The 22,972-nt window shown below is 44.5% G+C and overlaps 1 protein-coding gene across 1 annotated transcript in view; it reads left to right on the forward strand.

Moving 5' to 3' along the window:
- The window catches only part of TPR (translocated promoter region, nuclear basket protein), a 60,272-nt gene that overhangs the window by 11,467 nt on the left and 25,833 nt on the right, over window positions 1-22,972 (forward strand). Inside the window, exons 10-25 of the mRNA XM_075616884.1 lie at window positions 318-458; window positions 2,816-2,907; window positions 3,622-3,819; window positions 3,911-4,018; window positions 5,328-5,551; window positions 7,343-7,506; window positions 8,236-8,363; window positions 9,811-9,959; window positions 11,706-11,868; window positions 13,083-13,217; window positions 14,805-14,945; window positions 15,515-15,683; window positions 16,681-16,847; window positions 17,819-17,971; window positions 18,941-19,057; window positions 21,727-21,930. Coding sequence (XP_075472999.1) covers window positions 318-458; window positions 2,816-2,907; window positions 3,622-3,819; window positions 3,911-4,018; window positions 5,328-5,551; window positions 7,343-7,506; window positions 8,236-8,363; window positions 9,811-9,959; window positions 11,706-11,868; window positions 13,083-13,217; window positions 14,805-14,945; window positions 15,515-15,683; window positions 16,681-16,847; window positions 17,819-17,971; window positions 18,941-19,057; window positions 21,727-21,930 — 2,453 coding nt within the window. The remainder of the gene's footprint in view (window positions 1-317; window positions 459-2,815; window positions 2,908-3,621; window positions 3,820-3,910; window positions 4,019-5,327; window positions 5,552-7,342; window positions 7,507-8,235; window positions 8,364-9,810; window positions 9,960-11,705; window positions 11,869-13,082; window positions 13,218-14,804; window positions 14,946-15,514; window positions 15,684-16,680; window positions 16,848-17,818; window positions 17,972-18,940; window positions 19,058-21,726; window positions 21,931-22,972) is intronic.

The raw sequence follows: 22,972 nt of genomic DNA on the forward strand, positions 1-22,972 counted from the left end.
ACATCACTGCTTCCTATTGGCTCCCGTGCCGGCAGCGGATTGAAGCTCCTGGCAGGGGCTACTGCTACGATTTCAACCGTTGGAGTGGTCTTGCTCTGCCAGCCCCAGGAAAACTATAATTTTGCCATGACTAACCTGGTACATCAACTGGGCCTCTGGTGTGCCAGTGCCAAGTCTTGCCAGGTCCTTAAGGGCGCTAACAAGGTTAATGCAATTTCCCTTGGAAACTGGCAAAAGTGCCATGACGGTCTTGTGATGTCCTCCGAGCGCTCTAATAGCAATTCTGCACCTCACCCTGTTCTGGTCTTGTTTTTCAGCTAATAAAACAATACAAGAGCAGTTGTCTGAGGAGGAAGAGGCAAAATGTCAAATCGAAAAAGAACTGAGAGAGAAAATCGGCAACCTGGCAAGAGAACTTGAAAACGCTAACGACCTGCTTTGTGCCACCAAACGTAAAGGTACTAAAATGGCGGTTATTGTGCTGGATGGAAGCAAATGAATGACCATGCCATGTTTTAATTGGTTAATTTGAGCGGAGTTATAATTTGTTTGGTCAAGTACAATTTTTTTTTTGCATATGTGCGCATGGTAAACTGCTTTGCCAAAGATTGTACAAACCCTCCAGTATCATCACTGGGACCTCTCCTCTCTACATATGCTCACTTGGTGACCTTATCAAATCTTTTGGTCTTGGATATCATCATCATCATCATCATCTCTATGCAGATGATACACACTTCTCTCCACCCCTAACCTCACTCCTGCAATCACGTCCCTAGTCTCTGGTTACCTCCTTGCTATATCCCCATGGATGGCACTCCGCTGCCTTAAATTTAATGTCTAAAACAGAGCTCCTCACACTTCCCCCTAAATCTGGCCTAATTTCCCCCACCCCCTTTTTTCGATCACCGTAAACCGTACCACCATCTATCCTGTCCTCAGCATGTTGCCTTGAGCTATATTTGACTTCCTTCTCCAGTCACAGCCTAACTAAAACCTGGCGCTTCTTTCTCCAGAACATTGCCAAGATCCGCCTTTCCTCTGTCAATCTACTGCTAAACCTCCAATGCATGCCCTTGTCCTATGGGTTATTGTAACATACTGCTAAGAGGCCTCCTGCTTCACAACTTTCTCCTTTACAATCTATCCAAACCCCTGCTGCTAGAATAATTGTACCTTTTTTCCCATAACAGTCTCTGCTCATCTTCTCCTTAAATCCCTCTCCTGGCTTCCCATCAAGTTTCGGATCACCCTCAAAGTTTTCCCCCTTACTTTCAAGGTTCTCCATTCATCTGCTCCTCCCTACATATCGGCTCTAATCTCTCACTATGCCCCTGCGCTCTACCTACAACTGTCTAGTCTACCCCTTTCACCTCTACTGCGTTCTCATGCCAGAAACCTTTTTCCCTCACTGCCTCTTACCTGTGGAACTCCCTCACACTCATTATATGCCAAGCGCCTTCTCTCCACCTTAAGTCAAACCTTAAAACTCGCCTCTTTTTAATGAAGCATCCAAATAGCCTGGACTCATGGCTACTGTCCCACAATCATTCCTAACAACCATTGTAGCCAATCTGCCATCTACTACACGTACCTGCCACCAAGGACAAGCACTGCCATCTACAGCGCTTATGTCCTCACCTGCTGTCTCTAATGCTGCGTCCATGGTTCCTGATAGTGTGCTGAGGCGCGCGGAGGCTGAGGGAAAGCGGTGCTTTTCCTGGCCTTAGACCGCGCGCCATTCGGGGGCGTGTCGGGGGGCGGGCCAGTGACATCACAGAGCTGGTTCGCCCTCATTGGGCGATCCGCTCACGTGACCAGCCCTGCGCTCCGGCAAGCGCGAAAATGTAAAATTTTGCTAAGACTTACGCTTCCGCACGCTTGCGTAAGTGATCCCCTGCTAAAGCCGCTCTCATTGCGGCTGCAGGGGCTCAGTACCGAGCGTAAGCGCGCCTCAGCATTATGCGCTGACCATGTCCGAGGCCTAACTCTCCCATCATTCCACTTTGATTGTGGAGCTCTCTGGGGAAGGGATTTCCTTTTCTATTGTCTGATCTTGTTTGTTGCACCTATTATATTGGTCTCGTAAAGCACGGAGTACAGCTATGGGCGCTTTGTATAGAAAAATACACATTAGTTGGTCATCAAAATTGTTACCTTTGTTCCCCTGTTTCCAAAGAAGAGTGAGGATAATGATGATGCCATTATTAGTGGCACAGATTAAAATAACAAGCTGATATCCAGCGCTTAGGCAAGGAGCGATGCATATTTATTTCTCACCAGATACAAACGAGAACGTAACTGTAAGGGCGATTGACTTTCTAATTAAGCGAATTAAATTGATGGGGTTGTTTAAATATGTTTTTTATTTTTGACCCGCAAAGTTCAACTGTCCCTCCAACCCAGTGCAACATGGGAAGTCTTCCAGGTTTGCACCCACATGATCGCTTGGGGTGGCGCTCGCTTGATTGCGTCTGGCACTGGTGAGCGGAGGGAGTTCCTCTTCCAGTCTGCCCGGTTTCACAGATCAGAGCTGTGAATGTAATTTCCCTCACCCCCCACCCCCCCTAGAAAGCGAGCGCATTACTAGCCCAAAGTACTCATCGTAAGGCCCTCTGGCATGCTGGGAATGTCATAAAGGCACCATAAGGGTTAACCTATTGTTGACCATAAAGGGAAATGAAAGTTTTGATAGACATGTCCCTGGTCATTGGAATGGGTTTGCTGCTTCCTGAAATCGCTGCTGTGCTGAAGGGAGCTTGTGTTTTCTATGCCTTGATTTACCTTCTGCAAGTAAGTCTCGTGTTGTTCCCAGGCCCGCTGCTTTCCGAGGAGGAACTAACAGCCCTGTCTCCAACTGCAGCCGCTGTGGCCAAAGTTGTGAAACCTGGAATGAAATTCACAGAGGTAAAAACCTTCTTATATTGCTTCCACTTTACAAGCATCCCAAGTCTATTTCTCGGTAAGACTGGATTGGAATCACCCCAACGCTGGCAGCTTCAATGTTAGGAAAATGATCACACATCCCCATAATGTGTCCGGAGTAGCTGTTGTAATGTCACCGCCTTTAGAAAGGCAGAAAGTTGCCGTCCCAGTATCTGCTCTCCCTATGACCGTGGGCAAGTCACTTCATCTCTTCGGGTCGCATTAGATTGAAAGCTCTTAAGCATGGACTGTGTCTGCAAAATTCTATGTACAGCGCTGCGTACATTCTGAGATATGAGGGGATAACAATACCCATGTATAAATACAAATACCCATGTATAAATACAAATACCCATGTATAAATACAAATACCCATGTATAAATACAAATACCCATGTATAAATACAAATACCCATGTATAAATACAAATACCCATGGATGAATACGAATACCCATGTATGAAAACTAGCCTCGTAGTCAAGAGAATAAGGTCACACAGCCATCTCCTACAGTCTGAAATCCATCTGGAAAGGCTTCAGGGAGCCCTCTGCTTCTCTGGGCAGCTGGTGGTGCCTGAGGTTTGAGAAGAGCTGGTCTATGTGATGGTCCTGTATATGGAACCATTGACTGTTGATGTGCCCTTTGCTTTGTGCCATTTGGCTCTGCCACTTGTCTATTTACACCATGTTCTTGCAGCTCTACAACGCGTACGTGGAAACCCAGGATCAGATGCTAATGGAGAAACTAGAAAACAAAAGGATCAACAAGTACTTGGACGAAATTGTGAAAGAGGTGGAGGCCAAGGCCCCGATTCTGAAACGTCAGCGCGAGGAGTACGAGCGTATGCAGAAATCTATGGCAAGTCTGTGCTCCAAACTGGAACAGGCAATGAAGGTACTTTATACCACCGTTTTAAAATGGTTCTGTTTTTTGTGTGTGCTTGGAAAGGTGTGTAACATCCTTTTTTAAACTGTCCCTTTACAAGGAAATCCGACGACTGCAGGATGATACGGATAAAGCCAATAAACGTTCGTCGTTGCTTGAAAGAGAGAACCAAAGGATGGAGTTACAAGTGAAAGATCTTTCTCGGCAGGTCGGACACACGCACTTTATTAGTCTTATCCTCTGTGTCTCTTGCACTCCTAATTATTATAATCATGCAGTCTCCAGTAGAAAATAACGGGTTCGGGGTTGATAAACTGACTTGGTGTTGTAGCATTTATTAAAATCTCGGGCGTTAATTGCGAATTAAGGAATACCATTAACGATCTTGGGTTGGACCGCCGTATGCAACAAAGTTAACCACTAAATGTGCAGTCTGAGTAGCTTCAGGGCTTGTGTATTTTAGATGACCTTATTAAATTAATAGGCTTGCTAAGTTTTGTAAATACCATATTTACAATGCGGTGTTTATTTACATAATATTTTAGGTTTGAGACATGTCTACAGAGATTAACCCATGCTAAACTCTAGCCGGGGCTAATATTCTATATTTATACTGATCCAGAACACCACAAACCATAAACCCAGTGAAACATTTGCCAATTATGGCCCTTATTTGCTGGGCTCTAAAGCTGCTGCTCTATCTATGAGCCCCACTGAGAAGAAAGTAACTCGGAAACTTCCCTGACATGGAGAAGACACTTTAATGAATAACCCACATAGATCCTTATTCAATATTCAATATGCTGTAGAGCAGCGGTGCACAAACTCGCCCCCCTTGGCTCAGGTGTCAAATGATGCTGTGGGGTCGTGACTTCACGTTGCCATGATAACGTGACTCCATGGCGGCATTTGACTCCGTGTTGCTGGAAGCCAAGGTAAGTGAGTTACTGAGGCCTTGGAGAAGAGCTCGAAACCTCTGTACCCACCACCCCACCCCCCCAGAAAATCTCACGCCCCCCAGTTTGCGCGCCCCTGCTGTAAAGTACCGATTAGGTCACGATCGCCTGCAAACTACTATTGAACCTACGGAGTTTCCACACCATCGTGCCCGTCTTGACTTTATTAAATGGCAATCAGATTGCTCCTTGGATCAATTTGCCTATGTTTTAAAGCCGCACTCCCTTGGTACATTGGTTCCCAACTCCTGTCAGGGATATCCCTACTTCAGCACAGGTTACATCAAAATGATTGAGCCATCTGTGCTGAAGCAGTGATATACTTACAACCTTGCCGGTTGGGGTCCTGAGCGCTGGACTTGGTAACCACTGCGGGGCTGGCCCTGGCGGATATTTTTGTATGCTTGCCTGGTGGAAGAAAAAAAGTCATTTTTGGGCCAGAAGCGCCCAAGGGGTTGGGGGTCCTAGTTTTTATAATACAAAACTTTTTCCTCGCTCTGCTGCCAGTCTAAGTGTAACACATTTTGTAACCATTTTGTTTTTTTCCATGTTAAACTTTAGCTCCGGGTTCTCTTAATGGAGCTGGAGGAAGCCCGAGGAAACAACGTGTTCAGAGAAGAAGTTAGTGTGGCCGACATAAGCAGTTCTTCCGAAGTGATATCGCAGCATCTAGTAACGTACAGAAACATTGAAGAATTGCAGCAGCAGAATCAGCGGCTCCTGGTGGCATTGCGGGAACTTGGAGAAGCGAAGGAAAAGGATGAACAAGAAACCACTTCATCAAAGTAAGAGGCCAGTCTGGTTTAAAGGAGGAATACCTAGGGGCTGGTGAACCCAACCACGGTTTAGCTCGCAATTCACCGGATCTGAACAGACCTTTTGAGGACAACGTAGCAGTAAAGGACACAAAACATCGATCCGTCAGAGGAAATGTCAGGATCTGAGACGTCGAACCTTTTCTGCGACGTTGTCCTTTAACAAATCTCTGCTTCTGAATCTGAAGTTGGCGTTTGTTGGTAACACCATGGTGAGGGGTTCGATGGGGTGGGGGGACCAACACTCGCCCAAAAGAAATTAACTTTGTCATTTTTGTTTCCAAAGAAAATAAAGCAACCAAATCTATACTTTTAGTGTTAGATTTATTGAAGGAAACCAATAATTATTTCCAAGTTATTTAGTTTTTGTGTCTCCTTATGCAGCATTGCACCTTCAAACAAATATAACCATACTTAATGCAAAGATTCTGTTTCTTGTTGTCTTAGAAATGTTACCACAATTGCCTTTCCCTTGGGGCCTCTAAAGTGTTTATAGAGGGTTTTTTTGTGGGGTTTTTTCCCCTCACACCGACATTGCAAAACATTTCATTATGGGAGTGTAGAAAGAGGGGGGCTTTGCCTGTGCCAACTCCTATTTACCATAGAAGGATCGCACACAAAAGGGAGCAGCCAGCAGAAATCGTCCCCAAGTCCCAGCTCAATATGTTTACAAACTAAGTGTAAAGAGAGATTTAAAACTAATCGTGTTATGGTTAAAGTAAATTGCCCACATTAACCCCTGCACCATATCGTTGGCATTGGCTCAATTTTGTCCTAAAATGAATTGTCCCTTTAGTAGAGAGAAGTAGAAAATGTTTGGGTAAATAGAATATTTTCTAATGGTGGGTTAATGATGGTGGAAGCATGCTGGCTTCCTCCACAGATTCCTCACCTCATCCTTTCCCTACTTGTTGGGAATTTATTTGGAACTAGCTGATATACCTTTTTTTTTTTCCATAGCTACAAATCTTACATAGAGCTCTGGTATTTATTTCTTAAGATACAATAGCCCATGTATCTGGTTTGTTTTCTGGGACGAAGAATGTAAGGAAGTACACAGGTTGTGAATACAAGGAATAGCCTCCCAGCAGAAGTGGGGAGGCTAATAACATCATGAAATTCACAGCTGCTTGGGATGGATACAAGGGGATCCTAAATATGATAGAAAGCAGAGGATATAATGGGGTCTGACGTAGGAGAATGGGCAAACAAGGAGGGCCGAGGTGGAGATGTAGGGGGACGGTGGTCTTCCAGCCAGTCTTCCATCCAGTCTGTGCTCGTGTTTGCTCTTTTGTCAACGTAGCACACACTAGCCGTTAACCAATTCGCCAAATGCAGATTTGCCGCGCTGCTCTACATTATTGTGCTGGGGGGGTGAGGGGGGGTACCAAGTGGGCATGGTGGCCACAGCATCCAGGGGCATGGCCGCACTAAAAGTGGCAGAATCGGTGGTGGTAGTGGGCAGTGTTGCTGGCGTCAGCGCTCTTCTTGTTTAGAATGAGGCAGGCGGCGTGACCAAAATATGGCGATTTAATTAACGTCTCAGAACCATACCGTGGCAGATTTCTAGTAATTGGTGCTGAGGGTTGAGGTTGGCTAACCAATAATCACGGATTCTGTATGCTAGTCTCTTCCTGTTCCTTTCTTGTTTTTCCCTCTCCACACAAACTGTAGTGTAGGACTGACTAGCGTTGGAAGGTTTGAATGATGATTTGAAGTGTTAATCGTTGTGTTTTTTGTTTTCTTCCATCTTTAAACTAGAATTTCTGAGTTGGAGAAGGAGCTTGAGAATTCCCTCTCTGAGCTGCTGCAGTTACGTGAAGCTCGCAGCCATCAAATGCATCTGGTAGAGTCTATCGTACGTCAACGAGACATGTACCGTATACTTCTATCTCAGGCAACGGGTGTCTCGCTACCTTCCCAAGGTAACCCAACGATTAGAACTTGGTTCATCTTACAAAGCAGATGCGAATACACTTTCCTCTGAAAACAAGCACACTTCTGTCCCTAATATACTCTCATTACTCGGTGATATTTCTTACAAATGAATAATTGAATCCAGCATATAAAGTGACAGTCCTGCCTGCGAGCCAGGGACAGTGGCATGTTTTAATGGAGCTAATTCACACATCCAACTTGTGGTTTTTATTTTGTTTATTTAACCTTTCTGTTGTAAACCAAGCCTTTGGTGCATTTAATCTAATCTGTCATAACTGCTTACCAGTACTTGTACTGTTTGGCTTTTCTTTCTATTTTCATAATGATGGTGCAATCATTAGTTCAACAAACAGAAGTAGTTGATTTGCTTGAATCTAGTGTTGCTGACCGTGATACATAATCATAATTTTTTTTTTTTCAACATAGAAAGATGTGTAGTTTAAAGGTAATTAAATCATGCTAAGCAAGCTGATGTACTTCTAAACCGTGTCCCTTTATACATTAGCAATAGAATGACCAGTTAACATTACATGGAATATATCCCACCCCAGGTTTCCTGGAACTTTTTACTAAATCTGATCTTGCCACGTAATATTGAAGGATCGAACCTGGCAAACGAATCTAGGCATAAATTGCGTCCTTTTACTGATTGCTTGATTGTCTGTATTTTGCTAAAGTTCTCGTAACCTTTCCTTCTGTTCCTGACCTGTTCCCAGATGAGGCATCCATAACGTCAACCCCAAGAAAGTCACCTGGAGCATCTCCGATGGTTTCAACGCCAGCACCTGTTACAATGCCCTCCGAATCCACAGAGGCGGTGGAAGCCAAAGCTGCACTGAAACAGGTACATCACAACAAGTCCCTTTCACTCCTCAAACCACAAGAGGTGTGCTAGTAGCACATCCTTTACCTGTGCGGAAGGCCCCATTTTAATGGAGAAATACCTTTTTGGTTGCATGCATGTATTGTCCTCTACATGCATTTTGATTTTGTGCAATAAGGTGTCTGTTTTCACCACTATTTTCACTTTGGTGGGGCCTCATAGTTACAGATATACTTGTCGAGGAAGGTACAGTAACGTCCCCTCCTGGGGGAATAAAATGGTGGTATGTTTTTCCTGTTACCTAGGCCAATAGGAAGCTGCGGTGACATCCATCATTGCTTCCTATCGGCCTAAATATCAGGCAGTAGACTCAACATTTCCCGATAAGTTTCTTGAGAACTGAGGGTCCTTAGAGCTGAAATGAGTGGCTCAGCTGTGGGGACCCTCTGACATTAATTGTCGGAGCCTCACCAGGCGGCTTATCCGGAGCGCCTCTGACGTGGCTCTTCTGAAGTCTGCATGGAAACCCGCTCTGTGCGGCCTGGTGGGGTGGTGCGAGGATAACACAAAGCCTGCAGTGTATCTTCCTTGAGGGTCGTCGCATTGATTTCCCTTCTGGGAATCTGCACCTTTTTTAATGGGTTACTCTATTATTAACTGCTTATCTTCCTACTTTATTATGGTTGTTGGGGGGGGGGGGGGTGTGCTCTAGTTAAAACCCTGACCCCCCTACAAGCAAAAAGTAAAGGAATAAGAATGTTTGAGAAACCCATTGTGTGAGGAATTGGGAATATTAGGCCTCGGACATGGTAGCATTGACAGCGCTCAGCAGCGCTGACGCTCCTGCTCTCCTGCTCAAGCAGGAGTTTTTTTTCTGTCCCTGCATGAGCGTCAGCGTGCGCGCTTTTGTGCCGGGTGGGAGCCGGGCGGAGGCGGGGCTAGCGTGCCACGTCACGACGCCGACGTCACGGACTGCCATTGGCTTTTGGCAGTCACGTGACCGGCCCTCCGTTTCCGTCAGCGGGAAAACTTACATTTCCCTGTCGGCTGCAATTCCGCACGCCTGCGGAAGCGCCGACTAAAGCCTCGCTGATAGGGATAATGTTTCCCCTCAGCATGGCTCAGCGCGCCTCAGCACTGTCTTTTTGACCATGGCCCTGGCCTTAGTCTTCCGTTAGCTGGCATGATGTTTTAACCCTGTGGTTGCTGGAGGCACTGCCCCTTTGACAAATCAAGATCACGTGGGTGCTATGTCACAAGATTTAACCCCTTCAACACATCACTGCCCGGTTCATTTTGGTTCTAGGAGGGACTGCACCTTTACACGTGAAAGAGACTGAGAAATGTGTAAAGATCCCTGGTAAACCCCCATGTTTGAGGGTGGGGACGCGGTGGTCGAATAGTGTAAAATAAAACACACTTTTTTTTTTTTTCTGATTACATTTCACCCTTTTTCTTTGTTCAATAGCTTCAGGAAGTCTTTGAAAATTACAGAAAAGAAAAAGCTGAGAATGACAGAATGTCAAATGAGCAGAACGACAAACTGCAAGAACAAGTCGCCGAGCTGCGCTCCCAAAGCACCAAAATCTCCACACAGCTGGAGTTTGCTTCTAAACGGTAATGTATATTGGAAAACACTGCCGTGTGTGGCATAACTTGCATCTATAGATGATTTGGCACTAAAGGCCCATGGTTATAATTGCATTATTATACCTCCCGAGCACGGCACTTGGCGTGGGTGTCTGAATGATGCACGTTGGCTCTCCCTGTGACCTTGGTCACGTCACGGTCTCCCTGCCTCAGGCATCAGTTAGATTTGCCGGCACAATTAATCCTGGTTTTACAATCTCGGTGCATACTCTGTTGGCAGCGCTATAGGAAAGGCATCGATGAACATGTACCCTGCGCTTTACACGATGACATGCATATTTATTAAACGCCACTTTACAAGGTCAATTCAAGGGTAAGTGCATCAGGCATTGAATCTGAGCGTTTGTAAAGATCTTGTCTGTAATTTGAAACAATATCTCTTACAAAGAATATTTAGGTAGACATTGCTTTACTCAATTGTACTTTATAGTTAAAGTAGTTCTTGTTTTAAATGCAATTATTGTATTTAGAGCGTGGAATAAGAATCCCTACTAAATACCGTAGTAGATTTAGGTTGAAAATGTGTCCATATAGCATAACCGTTACTAAATCTGAATCCATACAACCACAAGTGCAAATACGGCTCAAGTATTTAAGTTCAGAAGAAGGCAAATAAACCCCACTGCAACGTTTAACAAATATAATAACTATTTCCTATAGCGCCTTTCTCCCAATGGGACTCGGCCTTCACAGTTACAGTATAGTGCGCGGTACACAGCACATATTCATTTTATAGGCGCACTTCGTGGCCCGTAGAGCTTACAATCTGTTTTTGTGCCCGAGGCACAGAGATAGTGACTTGCCCAAGGTCACAAGGAGCCGACCCCGGGATTTGAACCTAATCCCCCTGCTTTAAACGCATTCTTTACAGTCAATGTCTTTACTTACTGAGCCGCTCCGTCTCAAAATAGTAAAGAAGTCCTTCCTGACTCCAGTAAATGGCAATCGGATCACTCCCGTGGTTAATGCTCCACTGGGAAGTTTTAACTTCCATTCTTAAAAAAAAAAAACATGTGGCCAGGCTTTCCTTAAGCAGATCTACTGTACCTGCCATCATTCTCCATGGGTACCAAATTTCACATGGTCTCAGGTCCTACTGTAAAAATATTCTCTCCTTTACTGTTGGGGAAATGGCCTCATTTTAAAGCATAACCGCATATACGTGGTACGGTCCTTGGGATTAAAAAAAAATCCCTTAAATTCCTTGTACGGACCTTGCATTTCTGTAACCGGAATATCCCCATTTAGATGCAGCTGCCTCTTTTTCAATGTAAACAATCTGAATGTAGATGGTCCTTTCCTCGTAAATCCGAAATACAGGGCTATGCCAGATAAGTCACATGGGAGGGTGTGATCCAGGGAGTAATCTGCCAATATTTAAATTCGGGAAGGAATTTATTTTTCCCTTTACGAGACCGCATTGGATTATGTCAGTGGGGTGTTTTTTGTTTGCCTTCCTCTGGATCAATGATCAATATACTGCAAGTACAAATATAGGATGAGTATCTGTGGTCTAAATTTAGCATACGTCGAACTTGATGGACATATGTCTTTTTCAACCGCCTATGTAATTATATAACCAATTGGTTCTCCTCTGCAAGTGTCTGAATGTCGTGGTTTTACTATCCGGAAACTTCTGCACTGTAAATAACCATTTTTTTTTAATTCAAGTAACTGACCTGAAAAGCTAAAGCCTCAAATGTATTTGCACAGCTATGAAATGCTGCAAGACAATGTGGAAGGTTACCGCCGGGAGATCACATCGTTACAGGAGAAAACCCAAAAGTTTTCAGCCACAACTCAGAAGCAGGAGCAGGCCATTAACACACTGACCCAGGATTTGCGGGCAGCTAGTGAGAAACTTGTTATAGCAGAAGTGAGTATCTGTAATGTTCTTTTCCACTTTCTTGGCATAGAATCATAAGTGTTAAATATGCTTGTTTAGTCTGCGTTCTTTAAACCCCTTACTAGCCGTTAAAGCTGCGGTGTTACCTTTCAATTGATTTAATAGTGGACTTGGGTCCCTCATTGGCCTGCATCTGATTACGTGTTAGACTTCACTTTTGACCTCTAAAGTGGCAGTCCAACCTAACTAACCCCAGCATGGGAGCCAGGGGTCCTCTGAGGCTGAGCGGCTTTATTTTCAGCTCCGAGAGACCCCCTGTTCCCCGAGATACTTGCCTGTGGAGTTGCCAGTGTCTCTGCTCCCTCCAGGGGAATCAGATTGGCCACCAAAGCTTCCTACTGGTCGGTCATTAAATTCCCTTTACAACGTGACCTTTAATAGCACCAGTTGGGTATGTGATGGTATAGGGTGGAAATAATGGGATTGAATCCTACCATAACCTTACAATATTTAGACATGTTAAATTTGTACAAAATGTAATAAAATGTGACTGGAATTGTGGGACTGCACCTTTAAATTACTAGACTGAGTCACTAGTCAGATTTAAATTCCTGTCCATCTCCAGCACTAATCAATAACAGGGACATGACTTGCATTGGTTGAATGCAGTAATAAAATTACACAATCCAAACTATGCACATGGTACAGAAATCCAAGCTCTTGTATGGTCTACGTCCGCTTTCAACCATAAGAACTGTAAACCTGTTGGAAAGGGGTTGTGACTCCCCTGAAACCTTAGATTTATTGTGCAGAACGCTTGCCTATTATGTACACACATTATGGCTTCAGGAAGCACTCTAATTACAGTACATAATAGTAGTGTTCGACCACCAGGTGGCTTCCGGCGATGGCAGACCCCTTACTGCAGTGAGCCTTAAGTGGTCGTCCAGAGATGGGATGTGTCTTCTAGCCAAAATCCCAGCAGATATGGGCCAATGTGCCCTGTTAGGGAGCCACAATAGAACACGATATCCGGTCCTCATGGCTTCTCACATTAAAGTCTCTAAATTGGCCAATTAAAGTATTGTGAAAAGTCTGACTATAACGAACTACCATATCCTATTTGCATTAAAAAGGCCTACTACAGTAACTAAACTGCTTTCTATAATTCCGTATTGGTGCTGCAGTGTAACACACTTTTTAATGAAATATTGGCTTGACTCCATTCACCTTCTCACTCTAAGGTAAGAGCAGAAAACTTAAAGAAAGAAAAGGAAATCATGAAAATGTCTGAAGCCCGACTCAGCCAGGAACGAGAGTCTTTGGTTGCTGAGCAGAGGGGGCAAAATCTGCTGCTAACTAATCTGCAGACTATCCAGGTGAGCACAGAGACCCAAAGCATGGTAACTTCTTACTGAAACGTTTGTGTTTGTAAATGATTGCACTTCATCCGGCAGTGTCTTAACTTTTATACATGCTTGGGTTATTCAGTGTAACTTTCTGTGATGTAAGTAAGAAACAATAGTCTGTAGTTACATGGTGTCAGAGATAATTACAAGTAGGGTTTTTCTAAAGTTAGAACTTACTGCACTACAAGCGCGATAAGAAACTGTTGCAAAGACCATGTATGGAAAGCAATCAAAATGATACACTTGGTTACATGCGCTGCATCACTAGTCATGTATTTAGACTACTCTCCCTAATCAATATTATAAGTTTAGTAGTTGAGTAGAGTATTTTTCGTGTGTGTGACACATAAGACATTGTGTGCTGAATTGCCTAAGGTACCAGAGAAGAAGGTGCGGACGGTGCTGATTAGGGATTTCTCTTCTGCACATCATGGTTTAAATGTACCCCTTAATGTAGATCGTTGGGGGCGACCGACATGTCATAAGTTTAGATGAGGAAAGAATTAACACACTTGTTGATACAGGGGCTGGACTACACTGATGCCAGGACAAAAATGTTGTTCCGAAATAGGTGTCACTGCTGTATTTTCAGTTGATTAACATTGGTATTCCTATTATGTGTATTTTCTAGATGTTGGTTATTCTCGTGTTTTACAGCCATACTGCATGGCACCAGTACAACTAGATCGATGTAATCATGCAGAGCAGGCTGTGTGCCTATCAGTTGAATATTTTACAATATTGTTGCTGCCATCGCCTTAATGTAGTTTAACTGTCACTCCAACTGAAGTTGCTAACAAAGTTTTATTTGAGTCATGGGTTTGCATGGCATAGTTGACACTTTAAAAGTTAGTTTTACATTCTACTACGTAGATTAAGTTACACAGGGATGCACAATTATCATGGTTCCAACAGGTTTTGTTTCTTTCTCCGTCTCGTGTTATGAAACAAAAGTAGGCCCGATTATTTTCTCATGGTCTGGTCCAACCAAAATAGATTACCCATCTTAACCAGATTTCCAGCTCTGATCCGTCCCCGACCTCCTTTGTCTTGCATTCTAATGTCCTGCTGAAATATTGTGGAAGACTCGGTGAGGAGCCCTCTGAAAATGGTAGAATACCAGAGTGTAACCTCTTCTGCAACTAAAAATAACGAATACTAATCTAAAGCAGTAGCAACAATAGGTATACAAGTAAGGTGCTACAATATGCTTGGTTCCTTGTTCCTAGCCACACGTGGTTAGTCTCTCCTACCTCATCCGTGTCCATGAAGGTCAACCTTTTCGTTAAATTGTAATTGGGTTAGAGATGTGTATATAGCCTGAGTGACGGTTAACTTACTATTTCTTTTTAAAACCCTGCCTTTGCTATATAAATAAAGATCTAAAGTATAAATTGTCCTGGTCCTAATCCAATTTGTTATAGTATGGCGACTTGCCAATGAGATGGTAAGAGATGAGTTATATGAAGGGAGGCCTGCAAGTAGGATGGGATTATTGGGTTGTTGAAGGGTTCACCTAGTCCTGAAAACGTGAGTTACGTTACCTCTTGGTTGTAGGTCACCCTGGAAAGATCTGACACGGAGATAAAGCAAAGATACAACAACCGGATTGAAAGGTTGGAGCGCGAGTTGGCCCAGACCAAGAAGAGATTGGAGTATGAAGTGGAGCAGAAAAACAAGCTCGGCAAAAACCAAGATGTGAGTACAACTGGGAGCTCTATGGTCCTTATGTGGGTCATCTTCATCCAAATACCCCCCCCCCCCGGACAGGAAGCCTGGGTAAAGGGCAGATTAACAAACCAGATTGATTTTGTTTTTTTTTGTTCTTGTTTTTGTTCTTGATGTTTGAACTCTTTGTCCCATTTAACCAGCATTGCAGGTTTTAATAATCTGTAAGTGTGGGTGGGGGGGGGGGGAAGGGACCCAAAGACTTAGAACATTAAGAAACAAAGCGTTCCCATTGCTCAGTTTGGGGCGTTAATGACTCGGGAACACCTAAAGATTGTATACATGGCTGGCCACATTAAAATAAGTGTCTTATTTGCATGGTAAAAATACATTTCTACCAATCTGGCCAGTACCAGCAGTAGACCTTTCTAACAATATAAGCCATGATGATTTATGTTTTTTTTTGTAAAAGAGCGCCCTTTAACTTAAGCTGCGGCTTTAATGGCCAGGGCATGCCCTGTTCTAGAAATATGTCATTCTAGCATTTGTAAGGAAGTAGTCCTTTCCACTTCACACGGTCCACATCGGTTCTCTTTCAGGTCCAGCTTTTGGATCTCAAGAAACAGGCGGAGTCGGCGTTAAACCTTCACAGTAATACCAAGGAGCTGCTGAAGAACGCGCAAAAGGACATTTCTGTGTTAAAGCAGCAACTGAGCAACGCTGAGGCGCAGCTCGCATCTCATGTATCGCAGCAAGCCTCTAGCTCAGGTAACAAGGAGGAAGCGCAGCTCGCGTATCGCAGCAAGCCTCTAGCTCAGGTAACGAGGAAGCGCAGCTCACGTCTCGCGTATCGCAGCAAGCCTCTAGCTCAGGTAACGAGGAGGAAACGCAGCTCGCCTCGTGTATCGCAGCAAGCCTCTAGCTCAGGTAACAAGGAGGAAGCGCAGCTCGCGTATCGCAGCAAGCCTCTAGCTCAGGTAACAAGGAGGAAGCGCAGCTCGCGTATCGCAGCAAGCTTCTAGCTCAGGTAACAAGGAGGAAGCGCAGCTCGCGTATCGCAGCAAGCTTCTAGCTCAGGTAACGAGGAGGAAGCGCAGCTCGCAGCTCGCGTATCGCAGCAAGCCTCTAGCTCAGGTAAGAAGGAAGCGCAGCTCGCGTATCGCAGCAAGCCTCTAGCTCAGGTAACAAGGAGGAAGCGCAGCTCGCGTATCGCAGCAAGCCTCTAGCTCAGGTAACGAGGAGGATGCGCAGCTCGCATGTATCGCAGCAAGCCTCTAGCTCAGGTAACGAGGAGGAAGCGCAGCTCGCCTCGTGTATCGCAGCAAGCCTCTAGCTCAGGTAACAAGGAGGAAGCGCAGCTCGCATCTCGTGTATCGCAGCAAGCCTCTAGCTCAGGTAACGAGGAAGCGGCAACGGCAGTATGTGCCAGCAGGGTCACAGCTGTGGCCTGCAGCCATCCGAAGAGCTATGAAGTTGTGGCTTTCTGTGGTGACCCCGTTGCAATTTGTAATTTTTTGTCAAAAGCGGTATGGAAAAAAACCTGACACATATCTGGGGAGCCTTTTTTTAAGGGCAGGTGGGGACCAGAGTTGAGCTCTGGGGTACTACCAGTTCATGTAAGATTAGGGGGGAGGCTATATCAGGGAATGGAGACCTTCTGTTTAAATGTGCTTCCCAATTTTACTTATTTGATTTGCATCGGAAGTCCCCAAGTCCCAGTGTGTGCCTCAATCAGCTGTGCTGAATGTAACTTTTCTGCTTGTAGCTGGGGAAGGTACAAAGGAAGATACTGAGGAACTGAAGACGCGACTTAGACAGTCTGAAGAACAAGTGAATGATGTGAAAGAGAGACTGAAGACTGCTACTAGCAACGTGGAACAATACCGCGCGGTCGTGCTGAGCCTGGAGGAATCCCTGAACAAGGAAAAACAGGTAAAGGGAATTGACAGCAATATTAATCTGCTACATAGTAATGGCTTTAACTTTACTGCAACTGTGCATGGAGCACAGTCAAGATGGGTGAAGGTGTCAATTCAATCTGAATTATTTGAGGCTCAACAAAATTCAATTTGCGGTCGAATATTTGACCTCGAATTTGGTATGGTAAAATTTGGCCAAATGCACCTTTACGTACCCCCCCTCTTCTCTCCTCCGCCCCGTTAGCTTTGCTCTCTCCTTTAGCAAATGCCATAATAACATTCAGATGTGAACGTCCACTCGATGGCCCCCAATGCCGACATTTGCCCTTTCACAGGAGGTGCTGACGCGAACGTACTTTGCATGCGCCAATTTTTAACACTTCGAACATTCACAGCTCAAATAGTCAGTGTTTAGTCTGCAAAGAAATGCCACATTCACAGCGAAGTCGAGTGTCCGAATAAGTCCCATAACTCTGTGCCACAATCTTAGCATGTCTGTGGCTGCTTTGGGCATGAATGCAAGAGTGGTCTTACAGACTTTAACTTCCCCCTCATTATAGCGGTTAAACTACTTGTGAGAGCTATTTATACAACAATTATATTTCCATGCGTTGCCTATTTGTGCATGTAAACTTCTTATTTGACTACATCTCTCCACGAGTTGGAGGTTACCTAGTGTCAGTATTGAGTTAAGAAGACATGAAGATTCGGATGTTTCTCTGACTCGCTGATCAAGGGCCATATTTACTAAGCAATACTTGGCAATAAGGTGCTCTCCATCCTATCCAAGTCAACTGGCTGGAAGGTGTTCCAAGACTGGGAGATGTCTTGCTGCAGAGGACTGCTTGGTAAATATGGTCTCGTGTAGCTCGTCTCCCAGAACCCCTCACAATTCACCACAAGCAGCTCCCTATTGCAGTGAGGATAAAAGGCGTATGACATTGCCTTTATTCTTTTTCTCTCTCCCAACTTGTAATTTATAAGGTCACGGATGAAGCCCGTAAAACGATAGAAACGCGTATGAAAGACGCTTCGGAGTACCAGGCACAGCTAGAAAAGAAGATGATGGAGTCTGAGATGGAGAAGCAGGAACTCCGAGACGACAAGCATAAAGCTGTGGCAAATATGGAGCAACAGGTCCGTATTATCTCAATACCACAATCTGCCAGCGTTTCAGTGTTTCGCTTCAGGGTATAACGGTTTAGAAGATGTTAGACTTTTTTTTAAATTTATTTATTTTTTACTTCTACTATTTTATTGTTTCAATACAGACACATTATGGAGAGTTAAAGTGACACCCCGTTCTTCTCCCCCCGCCCCCCCCCCCCCAGGATTCTGGGTAATGACATGCAAATGAGCGCACAGTGTCACCTTTTGTTTCTTGTCCATTCTTATCATGGAAGCCCTATAAGCTTATGCCTGCCGTATTACAGTTTTTCAGCACTGCCGGGGTTAAAGAAGTGCAGAGCCAGTAACCCTAGGCCGCGCTTATAGCGACGACGTCACCCGAAAACAAATGCATTGCCGCCACCGAGGGCGCTTATAGTAAGCGCGACAGCGGCAATGCGAAAACTGGTAGCTGGCAATATTTGATTTTTCAAGGGCTGTCGCCTCGTGACAGCCCCATAACCAATCAAATGCCAAGAAACCCGCGACGCCGCCGCACAGCGGAATATAACTTTTGTACCCGTCGCCATCGACACTATAACTGCGGACCTACTCGGAGACAGCTGTTTCGGCCTTCTGGGTCTCATCCGTGCGAAGTGCTCCCAAGAAGTATTTTTATTTACTGTACAGTTGAGGCTGGTGGTAACCACTTCCAGCTTCACGTAGCATAGCCAGTAACCAAACTCACACTGGGGTCCGTGAACAGAAGGATTGCAAACACTAGAAAAAGAGCCAAGCTGTATGTCTCTAGTGCACTGAAGGGGTTAACGGTGGTGGAAGTTGGTTACCCTTAGTATTTTTTTACAACGTTTTGAACCCACTACCTGAGCTTGCCTCTTTAATTCTCTCTTTCCCCTTTATGCAAGACTAGGGCAAGAGCTGTATTGTGAATGCAGAGGTCATCAGAAGGTTGAATGCTGTTTTCTGGTCTCTTCCCAGTTGACGCAGCTCAGACAAAATCTTTCTAGTATGCAAGCTGAAGTTAAAGAAGCCCTTCAGAGGGCCGTGACGTCTGCAAGCAATGAGCAAAAAGCCAGACTTGATTGTCAGGAACAAGTAAGTCCTCACTGGCCTCCCGGCAAAAAAAATTTATTATTAGAATTTATTTATTTTAATCGTTGACATTTTTTATTGCGATTTCCATAACAAAACATTTTACATTTCAACAAGACCACAAAATACCAGTTTGCAATGATTACAATATTCCTTTACATTTAACAGTGCACTAAACCAGTAAATAATATATTACAATTACATATACTTTAGACAATGACAAACAAAAATGAAATTACATTTTAAATCGATGAGTCAGTTCTACCTGCATTGCATCATTTCCCTCTGTACCTTTCCCCCCCTTTCCCACAGTTCCTTTTGTTGTTTCTGTGCTCTAGGGAGACCAGACATTAGATATTTTATTATTTTCCCACCCCCTCATCACCTTCTGTGCCTCTCTCTTATTTAACCTCATACTTCCCTATGTTGATTCCCTTGAAACGTTCCATATTTTTTCAGATATTCGGCCAAAGGCTCAATAGCTAGCTAAATTAAAGAGCAAAGGTGACAGAGGGCACCCCTGTCTCGTACCTCTGTATAATTTAAACTCTGGAGAACGTAACCCCGCTGCCATTATTTTAGCTTTTGGACCTGCGTACATTGATTGTATTATCCTAAGGAAAGGTCCCTCAATCCCCACTTTTTGCAGTACCTGGAACAGATACTTGCAGCTTACATTATCAAAAGCCTTTTTGGCGTCTTGATATTATAATTTTATTTTTGTTATTTTCTATATTAGATTTAGTCCAGTTTACGGCAGCTATAACTTTGCTAATATTCCTTACTGGGTGTCCCCTTTACAAATCCAGATCTGGGTGGATCAATTTTGGTATGATAGGCTAGCATCTATCTGTTAAAAAAAAAAATTATATAGGATCTTGACATCTTGATTTAACAATGAAATTGGTCTATATGATTCTGGACTTTGTGGGGTTTTCCCTTCCTTGTGAAGAATCCTTATGAAAGCCATTTTGCCCATTTCTACGTATCCAGTTTTTAATATCTTTGAACGCTTCCTTACGTGGTAGACCTATTTCCGCACTTACGATTTTATAGAATTCGGCCCCAAACCCATCGGACCCTGGTGCTTTGCCATATATACGGTGTTTTGTTTTTTTTAAATCGAATTTGATATTTCTTCTACGGAAATTGTCTCATTTAATCTTTCTTGATCTTCCCTGGTTAATTTAGGCAACTGTAATTTTCCCATGAAATCCTCCATTAAATCTGCGTTTTCCTCACTCTTTCTATATAATTTTTGATAGTATTCTTGAAACGCTAAAGATATTTCTTTGGGTTCAGTTGAGATTTCCCCATTAGCTTTCTGTATTTTCGTTATGTTTAAAAGATGTGTAGTTCCTGACTAAATTCCCCATTCGTTTGCCAGCTTTATTCCCATGTCTATAGTGATTAAAGTCTCTATTTCATTGTTTTACTTCCTTTCTCTGCAGCCATATCTCGCATGTCCTATTTTGAAAATATTCCTCTTTTGTGGCCTATGATGGTTGTAGTTTAAAGCTCCTGTATGCTTTCCTCAGCTCGTCTCAGCTTTCCTGAATTCTGTGTCCATTTCCTTCCTTTTTTATTTGAAAAGGCCATTATATCTCCCTTAGCACCACCTTGCAGGTTCCCAATACAATTGTCCTTTTTTGGTGTGCATTGTTATTGTCCTTGAATTGGTACCATTTGTTTAGTAGGAAAACTTTAAACTCCTCATTGTGATAGAAGTGTGAAGGGAACCTCCATATCCCATCGTTGTGCTCTTTCTGCCCAATGTTTAGCCTAATCCGTACTGAGCATGGTCAGAAATCAGGATGTTTTCAATGGAATAACACACACGTTCCCAGCTATCGCAAACTCCCACACCCACCACATCATGAATATATATTTATGCCAAAAAGAGTGCTACTGTATGTGGCAAATGTATACAAGACAGGGGTGCCCAATGCTACATAATAATATTATTATTGAAGTATTTAAATGTTATACTTATTACTTTATATGTTTTGTCAATTGGATGTAGCATTGGGCACCCCTGTCTTTTGTTGTTTTCAATGGAAGCCATACCCAGGTTAGGGATTAGATAGTCACTTATTAAAAAATAATCGATTCTTCTTGAGAAGGTATGAGGATGGGAGAAAAAGGAGTACAGGCATACCCCGGTTTAAGGACACGCGAGTAAGTACATCTCGCTCAATAGGCAAACGGCAGTTCACGCATGCGCCTGTCAGCACGTCCTGAAAAGCGATACCAGCTCCCTAACTGTACCGAAGCTGTGTGCAAGCGGGGAGACTATAGAGCCTGTTACACATGCGTTATTTACATCAGTTATGCACGTATATGACGTTTGCAGTACAGTACATGCATCGATAAGTGGGGAAAAGGTTGTGATTCACTTTAAGTACATTTTCGCTTTACATATATGCTCCGGTCCCATTGCGTACGTTAATGCGGGGTATGCCTGTACTCCCTCTCTATGGGATTTAGTAACCTCCAGCAGTCCGTCACCCCCATCGCTTGCCCTTTACGTTCCAAGAGACTATTTTCATGTACATTTGACTGTGTGTTTGGGATTATATACTCGCAGTTCTCTTGCTGCCTTTGTGCAATTAAAAACAGAATTGCTAAAATACCCACAAAGTCGGCCTCATCACCAACTATGCTTATTTTAGGCGCGGGTAGCCTCTGAAGCGCAGAATAAGTACCAGCGGGAGCTGATGCTACACGCAGCCGATGTTGAGGCTCATCAAGCAGCCAAAGACCAGCTTTCCAATATCGCCACCACACGACAGAAGTTTGAGGAGGCGGCTCAGAAAGCCGAATCCCAGTTACTGGAGTGCAGAACTTCGTGTGAAGAACGGGAGCGGATGCTCAAGGTGGGGGGGGGGGGGGGGGGGGGGGTTGTCAGTAGGGGGAGGGTAACCAGTGATTACATTTAACCTACTTATCACTTGCTATATTTGCGTCCATGACAAATTGGATTATTAACATTACTGTTGGACTATTTCCGCTTCCTTTGAAGATAATCTTTGGGTTTTATTTGAAGTCCAAGCTGTTTCCTGCTTCTGTGTATGCTTCATATAGGATCTGCATTGCAACATTCACTATGCACATGAATGCCTTGCGCTCAATTAAGAAAGCAAAGCAGGTTCTGACCCCTGCGCCTGTGTGCGGGGGCTGTGCATGGCATGCGCCTGTGTGCGGGGGCTGTGCATGGCATGCGCCAGTGTGGAGGCTGTGCGCGGCAGACGCCCTGCGCTTGTGTGCGGGGGCTGTGCATGGCATGCGCCTGTGTGCGGGGGCTGTGTATGGCATGCGCCAGTGTGGAGGCTGTGCGCGGCAGACGCCCTGCGCTTGTGTGCGGGGGCTGTGCATGGCATGCGCCTGTGTGCGGGGGCTGTGCATGGCATGCGCCAGTGTGGAGGCTGTGCGCGGCAGACGCCCTGCGCTTGTGTGCGGGGGCTGTGCATGGCATGCGCCTGTGTGCGGGGGCTGTGCATGGCATGCGCCAGTGTGGAGGCTGTGCGCGGCAGACGCCCTGCGCCTGTGTGCGGGGGCTGTGCATGGCATGCGCCTGTGTGCGGGGGCTGTGCATGGCATGCGCCTGTGTGGAGGCTCTGCGCGGCAGACGCCCTGCGGCTGTGCGCAGGATATGCAGTGCCTCTCTGCTCCCATAGTACCGGGTTCAGAATACATTTAATAGGGTCTAGGGAGCAAATGTATTTAATGTAATTGGAAAGTTGTGTAAAAAAACCTGAACAGACAACGTGAAGCATGTAGGTGACCTTTTATGTTCTCAATTGTTATCGCCGGTGTTTCTTCCTTTGCATCACATTTTCTAAAATGTCCTTTTAAAACCAAAGCGAATACAAAAGCTTAGTACGAAAGTACACACGTTAAAGTGTCATTCGCCTGCAT

This window comes from Ascaphus truei, chromosome 10 (genome assembly GCF_040206685.1).
Source record: "Ascaphus truei isolate aAscTru1 chromosome 10, aAscTru1.hap1, whole genome shotgun sequence".
Classification (NCBI taxonomy): domain Eukaryota; kingdom Metazoa; phylum Chordata; class Amphibia; order Anura; family Ascaphidae; genus Ascaphus; species Ascaphus truei.